Raw genomic sequence first — 7,166 nt, 5'->3', positions numbered from 1 at the left:
CTATTTCCACCCAGCCCCAAGACAGTACCACTTGGTTTGGAGATTCTTAGCCCGAGACTGAATCTAAGCCCACAATGAGGAAGAAGAAAGTGGGGCTGGAAGAGAAGGAGATACATAACATCCGGTAAGCCTACCAACCCGACACCCCAGGGTCTGCCCACCAGCAAGCCCTCAAGCCCTGAACACCCCAGTACCCCACGTCTGAAGGTTTCTACAAATCTGGCTTTGAGCGCCTACACCCCAGCTGCCTGCCGAAGCGAGCACACCCAAGTCACAAAGTGCAGATGATGTCAGTTGAATTTAAAAGACAAAACAATAAATAATCAGGAAGGCTGACGAGGAAGAAAGAGCAGCTGGGACGTGAAGGATGAGGTATGACTTCTCCCCTCTGACGGTCACGTTTCTAGGATGTCCTCACACAGGTGGCCAGGGGGGATCTGACCCTGGTGGCAACTGCTGGCTGGTGTCCCACCTCCGCCGCAAAGCTCTGGAAGGTTTCAGGCACCAAATCCAATAGTCTATGAAAATAAGAATGTATGGTCCATGGCTGAGGGGGCCTCTGGATGGAACCTAGTTCCAACTGAGCTTTCTTGCAGCTCAGACACTGGCTCCAGAAACTAGAACACTGTTCCCAGCTACAGACCAAGGGGAGCGCACTGCTGGGGTCCCCTTCCCCAAGTTGGGGCTTTTGCCACATTTCAGTCAAGGCATGCATTTCTCCCCCAAGTACCAAGGCACATGGAAGCACTTAGACCCGCGCTCAGCCCTCATGATAACCACAGAGGTCAATTACTGGAGGAGACGTCAGCTTGGGAAGAAGACATCTCCCGGGCATTTCGAGTCGCTAAAGACTTTCAGGGCGGGGACCCCTCCTGGCCACGGTTCAGCGATCTTTGGGCAGAAAGGGGAGGTGGGGTGGCTGTCCTGGAGGTCATCTTCACCCAGAAACTTCCCAGCGAGAATCAGAGTGTTGACCCCGGACCCCTCGGGGGTGTAGCCTCTGTGCTCCCCCCCGGGAGACCATTCTCTCCTCTAGAACATGGGAATCCTCGGATGGGATCTCTGCAGAGTCTCCCCGCCTCCTCCAGCCCGGAACAGCAGCGAGGAGGGGGTTCTCCCCTCTCGAGACTGGTTCTGAGACTTGCTCTGAAGCCCTGGCTGGGGTCGGCGACCTTGCTCAGTAGATGCTGCCAAATGTTGGGGTGCAAGAGGCTGCGAGGGGCACCTGGGCACACCCCTGAGGCTGGGCCTCGAAGTTCCTGGAGAAGAATGGCTCCGGTGGGAAGCTGGGGCTGGATGCGGAGTCACACGTGATGCACCTGTCCTCAGCCCTTCGCAGCGTCATCTCCCCTTGAAGATCCGGATTTTGTTGATGGATGCCAAGGTGGCCGTCACGTTGGACTCGAAGTCCCCATCGTGTACCCCGGTCTTCCGAAAAGCCCCCGCCGATGGGTTGTTCTCCCAGTAGTGGTGCCAGTTCCCTTTGCTGTCCGCCCCGAAGCCGTACAGGTCCACCTGCCGAGGGCAAAGCAAAGCTGAGAACCGGTCAGTGGGGGACACAGCCTCCAGGAGCCTGGAGCTCCTGGCAGCTTGGTGTAACAAAGCAAGTTGGGTAAAAGTTAAGGTCAAGGCCAGAAGGCATAATGGAAGCCTATTGCTTGTCTGTGCCTGCTGGGTCCACCTCCGGGGAGGTACAACCTCTTCTCCAAGGACTGAAGAGCAGAACTTCGAAGGCCAGCAGTCCACCCCAGGCCCCAGTTCTGCCGCCTGCTGGGATACCTTGTGAGTGCCAAACCACTCCTTTGAGCCTCACTTTCCTCATCTGGGAAATGGGGCCAAGAGTGATGACCATGGCGAGGTGGGTGTGATCCTCCAAGAAAAGGTACTGATCCTTTTCTTCCCCTAGGCTAATATTCATCTGGTCCAGGGGCCCTCACTGTCTGGTGGGGGGGGGGCAGGCTTCTTACATGCAACAAGCATTTACTGAGCCTTTATTCTGAGTGTGCATTAAACCCGTCAGAGTTCAGGGGGATGCTGGAGAAATTAGGGATGAGGGAGTTCGGTCTCAGCCCTCGGAGCTTCTTATTTTTTTTTTAATCAATATATAAACATATCTTTATCAACATGCCCTTGCCAGGATGAGTACTGTTTTAGGAAAAAAAAAATGTTTACTTAGACAAAAATATATATTTTTGGTTATATGATTCCAGGATGTTTTCTCTTTTCTCTAGCTTCTATGATCATATCACCATTTAACAAATTTAAACTGGGGTAAAAGACAAAAATGTATGAGAAAGTTTTACTTGTACATTATGCAATTTAAATACTAACTTTTCTTTCCTTGAAACTCTCCATAAAAATATTTTTAATTAATGTGCTTCTTGGAGAAACAAGTGTTAACACAAAATAATATATTTCATGATCAAATAAGTTAGGAAGTTTAATAGATGGCTATTTGTTTGCTTTTGTTCTGTTCAGAGATCAGCAAAGTTATCCTGTAAAGGGTCAAATATTAAGTACTTTTTCATATCCTATCTTTTAGAAACAAATCACAGTCCTGCCCATATTCAAAAGGAGGTAACGACAAAAAGGTGTGAGTAACAGTCCCCTTGAGCCGCTAACTTATGGCAGCCAGCAACTGACCCCTCAAGAGGGGCTGACGCGGGGCACCCCCCCCCCGCCCCCTCCCCCGCCCCGGGACTGAGGAGGAGACGAGAGGGGGCAGAGAGCTTGTCCCATAAGGTGACCTCTGAACTGGGTCTTGGAAAATGAGTAGAAGATGACCAGGAAGGGTCTGACATGCTAAGTCGCTTCAGTCATGTCCGACTCTTTGTGACCCTACGGATCCCAGCCCACCAGGCTTCTTTGTCCATAGGACTCTCCAGGCAAAAATCCTGGAGTGGGTTGCCATGTCCTCCTGCAGGGAATCTCCCCAACCCAGGGATCGGAACCCAAGTCTCTTACATCTCCTTCATTGGCAGGTGGGTTCTTTACCACGAGCATCACCTGGGAAGCCCGAGGGACTGGGGAAGAGGCTTTCAGGGGGAGGACACGCGGGATGCGGTCTGGGGACCGGCCACGCAGGATGCAGCGTGGCAGACGTAGCCCGGGGTGGGCCCGCCGGACCAGGACACAGCGCTGCGCTGACTGCAGCCTTTTCAGGAAGTGCCAGCAGACACGGCCACCCAGGGTGGAGGGAAGGGCACTCTGAGGCAGAAGCCCACGGGCTCTGTGACCAGCAGACTGCAGGGGGCGTCAAGAGGCAGATACGGCTTCTGATAGGGACACCCGGGTTTCTGGCTGAAGGATGGGGGGAGACGGTGGCAGAACACATGAGTTAGAGACGACGGGTGGACTTTGCTACCCCCTCAACTCCTATCTGCAATTTCCAGCTATGAGCCTGCTGGGGCAGGGGGCAAGGATGGACCGCAGGTGACAAGAAGGGACATCGGAGGGTCCTGCCTGAACCAGGGCCAGGGAGGAAGTTGGGGGGGGGGTCCCCCTCCTGTTTCACTGCCCATAGGCAGTGAGCACCCCAGATCACCAACGGTAACATGGGCACAGCCTGGCAGACGGTGAGGCGAGTCCACAATGGGGAAAGGCACGCTTGGCAAGATCATTGGTTCTCAGCCTTGGTGAGCAGTGGAACCCCTGGGTGCCTGGGGGAGCCCTTGGGTCCCTGGTCCCCACTGACAGCAGTTCTGGTGGAAGTGGGCTGGGCTGTGGCCTGGGGGCTGGAATTAGCTGCACAGATGATTCTAAGGAGCAAACGAGATGGAAACCGAGGCCCCAGACAGCTCCCCCATTACAATCTGCTCCCTTATTCTAACCCCAAGTCTGAGCTTCTACCTGCTGGGCCTGGCCCTGCCCGGAGCAGCTCCCACACCAGGAGAACACGGCTCTTTCCTGGAAGGTGCTGTGGAGGAGGCACAGCAAGCCCCACCGTGGAGACAGGACCTGAGCTCCCAGAAGAGGCCTGGGGGTGGGGATGGAGGTCCTGACCGCAGGCGCCCTCACCGCCCCCTGGAGAACATGAGGCAGCGGGGGGGAAGGGGACGGGGTGTGTCCTACCTCATCACAGACGTGCAGTGAGAAGATAACCGAGAGGATGCCGGTGGACGGGTACCGCCCGTGGCCCTGCAGCCAGCTGTCGAAGACGTACTTGATGAAGGCCGGGTGGTAAATCAGGATCTGCGGAGGGAAGGATGCGGCCCAGGGTGAGGGGGCTGGGGGAGGACCCCAGGCACGTGTCAGGTGCCGCATGCTCTTGGGTCCACAGGGGACAGAGCAGTGCCCGGAGCTCATATCCCTACACGGGGGGTTGGGGCGGGGTACAATCTAGTGGAAAATATGGACCCTAACCTAAATCATGAAATGCCGGGCTGGATGAAGCACAAGCTGGAATCAAGATTGCAGGGGAAAATGTCAATAACCTCGGATATGCAGAAGACACCACCCTTAGGGCAGAAAGCAAAGAACTAAAGAGACTCTTGATGAAAGTGAAAGAGGAGAGTGAAAAAGTTGGCTTAAAACTCAACATTCAGAAAACCAAGATCATGGCACCTGGTCCCATCACCTCATGGCAAATAGAGGGGAAACAATGGAAACAGTGACAGACTTCATTTTTTTGGGCTCCAAAGTCACTGCAGACGGTGAATGCAGGCATGAAATTAAAAGATGCTTGCTCCTTGGAAGAAAAGCTATGACAAACCTAGACCACATTTTATAAAGCAGAGACATTACTTTGCCAACAAAGGTCCATATGGTCAAAGCTATGTTTTTTCCAGTAGTCATGTACGCATGTAAGAGTTGGACCATAAAGAAAGCTGAGCGCCAAAGAATTGATGCTTTTGAACTCGAACTGTGTTGGAGAAGACTCCTGAGAGTCCCTTGGACTGCAAAGAGATCAAACCAGTCAATCCTAGAGGAAATCAGTCCTGAATATTCATTGGAAGGGCTGATGTTGAAGCTGAAGTTCCAATATTTTGGCCACCTGATGCAAAGAACCGACTCCTTGGAAAAGACCCTGATGCTGGGAAAGACTGAAGGCAGGAGGAGAAGGGGACGACAGAGGATGAGATGGTGGGATGGCATCACCAACTCAATGGACATGAGTTTGAGTAAACTCCGGGAGTTGGTGATGGACAGGAAAGCCTGGTGTGCTGCAGTCCATGGGGGTCACAAAGAGTCAGACATGACTGAGTGACTGAGCTGAACTAAACTGAACCTAAATCATGGATACACAGAGGATGCTGGAAAAGAATGATGAGACCACAGAGAGAAAGAAAGCAGAGAAAGGTGAGGAAGCGCTGGGGTGAGAAGGTGGCATCTGAACAACAGTCAAGGAGGCCAGGAGCAGGACATGAGGCTGCAGGAGAAAGATCCAAGAGAAGAGCATGGGCTGCGGACAAGGACACTCCTGTCACACTGCAGGAAGACACCGGCCTGACATGGGCCTGAATGACCTTCAGTCCCGAAGATGACCTCACATGCCAGCTGTCCCTCTCCTCGTGTCATAGGTGGGGAAATCGAGGCTCAGAGACACTGAGGGACATGCTCAACATCACACAGCCGCCCCCGGGAGGACATCAGCACACAGCATCAGTGAACAAGCTCTGTGTCTCTGGGCAAGTTACCTGGCCTCTCTGAACCTGATCTCTTCATTTCCACGCAACACTTCACTTCCACCATCCCTCTGCCCACGTCTTAGCCAATCCCACACCAGGGCCTACTGGAGAACGCGGCGATACAGAGAGATGGGAGGCGAGGACTGGCTTTGAGATGCTCACACCGTACGGGCAGTGGTTCTCAAACTGCGTCAGCATCCTTGGGGGGCTCGTAAAAACCCAGAGCTTCTGATTCAGCAGATCTGGGGCGGCCCGAGGATCTGCACTGGTGACAAGGGCTGGTCCAGGGTCCAGGCTTAGGGAAACTCTCCAGGGTTCGTCTCTCCACTCCCTAAGTGGGGGCCCACCCCCTGCTGCCAATGCTGGGGGCCCAGGGGGCTCTCTGCAGCCAGATGCTGGCTCTCTCTGTCATCAGGCGGAGACTTCAAAGCGAGGCTGAGCTCAGAGGGCAAGGCACCTGCGCCTTGACTCACCTTATTCTTTTTCACTTTGATCTTGGCAGGGACAGGAACGTAGGTACTGCAGGAGGACAAGGCAGGTGGTTAGTATGGGGAGGGGTCGGCTGCCTGGGCATAGGCTGGGGAGGGGAGGGCTGGAGAGGCCGGTGGACCACCCTGAGAAGCACTCATTCACCAAGGGGCTCCACCTCCTGCGGTAGCCCATTGTGGACACCAGAGGGCGTTCGTGGCTAATTAGAGGGCCTTGTGCAGAGGAAGGACTGATGCTGAAGCTGAAGCTCCAATACTTTGGGCACCTCATGCGAAGAGTTGACTCATTGGAAAAGACCCTGATGCTGGGAGGGATTGGGGGCAGGAGGAGAAGGGGACGACAGAGGATGAGATGGCTGGATGGCATCACTGACTCGATGGGCATGAGTTTGAGTAAACTCCGGGAGTTTGTGATGGACAGGGAGGCCTGGCGTGCTGCGATTCATGGGGTCGCAAAGAGTCGGACATGACTGAGCTGAACTGAACTGTGTAGAGGCCGAAGCTGAGCCCTGGTGACCCAGCCCCCACTCTGCCCAAGCCCGCTTCCCTCACTGCCCTGCACCCCGAATCCCTTGGGTTTCCTAAGGAGGCCTTGGACAAGGAGGCTCCCGGCCATCTGGGCACTAAGCCCCGTTCCTTTCAGGCAGGAAGGAGACGAGGTGTGAGCCTGGCTCTGTGTAGAGGCCAAGCCTCTGGGTCTCCCTGGAGGACGGAGGTCACGAGAAGGGCTAGTGTGAACTCAGCGAGACGCGTGCCAAGCGGCCGGAACAAATCAGATGTGAACTGACTCCTCGATGCTCCAGGCAGGACCGGTGACTCACACCAGAGCCGACAGGCTCCTCACCCGGTCTCCCTAGCCACCCCCCAGCTCAGCTGGGGCTGTTTGACAGTGCGAGAGGCAGGCGGGGGTGCGGGGGAGCTGTAATAATCGGGGAGCAGCACAGAGATGAGAAAATTCAGCACGCAGAACCGACACCGCCAGGCTTTCTCCAGCAGGGTCCACCTCCTGGGGGACTCACAGGGCGTTTGGGGAAGCAAGGGCAGCCCAACT

The 7,166-nt window shown here is 54.8% G+C and overlaps 1 protein-coding gene across 12 annotated transcripts in view; it reads right to left on the bottom strand.

The window, feature by feature from the left end:
* Window positions 1–279: 279 nt before the first annotated feature.
* Window positions 280–7,166, bottom strand: part of ST3GAL1 (ST3 beta-galactoside alpha-2,3-sialyltransferase 1) — an 86,078-nt gene continuing 79,191 nt past the window's right edge. For all 12 annotated transcript variants that reach the window (XM_070476966.1, XM_070476967.1, XM_070476964.1 and 9 more), the window contains 3 exons: window positions 6,101–6,146; window positions 4,072–4,191; window positions 280–1,515 (listed from right to left, as the gene is read on the bottom strand). In XM_070476966.1, coding sequence (XP_070333067.1) covers window positions 1,342–1,515; window positions 4,072–4,191; window positions 6,101–6,146 — 340 coding nt within the window. In that variant the 3' untranslated portion in view covers window positions 280–1,341. The remainder of the gene's footprint in view (window positions 1,516–4,071; window positions 4,192–6,100; window positions 6,147–7,166) is intronic.

This window comes from Odocoileus virginianus, chromosome 15 (assembly GCF_023699985.2).
Source record: "Odocoileus virginianus isolate 20LAN1187 ecotype Illinois chromosome 15, Ovbor_1.2, whole genome shotgun sequence".
Lineage (NCBI taxonomy): Eukaryota > Metazoa > Chordata > Mammalia > Artiodactyla > Cervidae > Odocoileus > Odocoileus virginianus.
The sequence above is the reverse complement of the archived record's forward strand: the minus strand, read 5'-3'. Positions and strand labels throughout refer to the sequence as shown.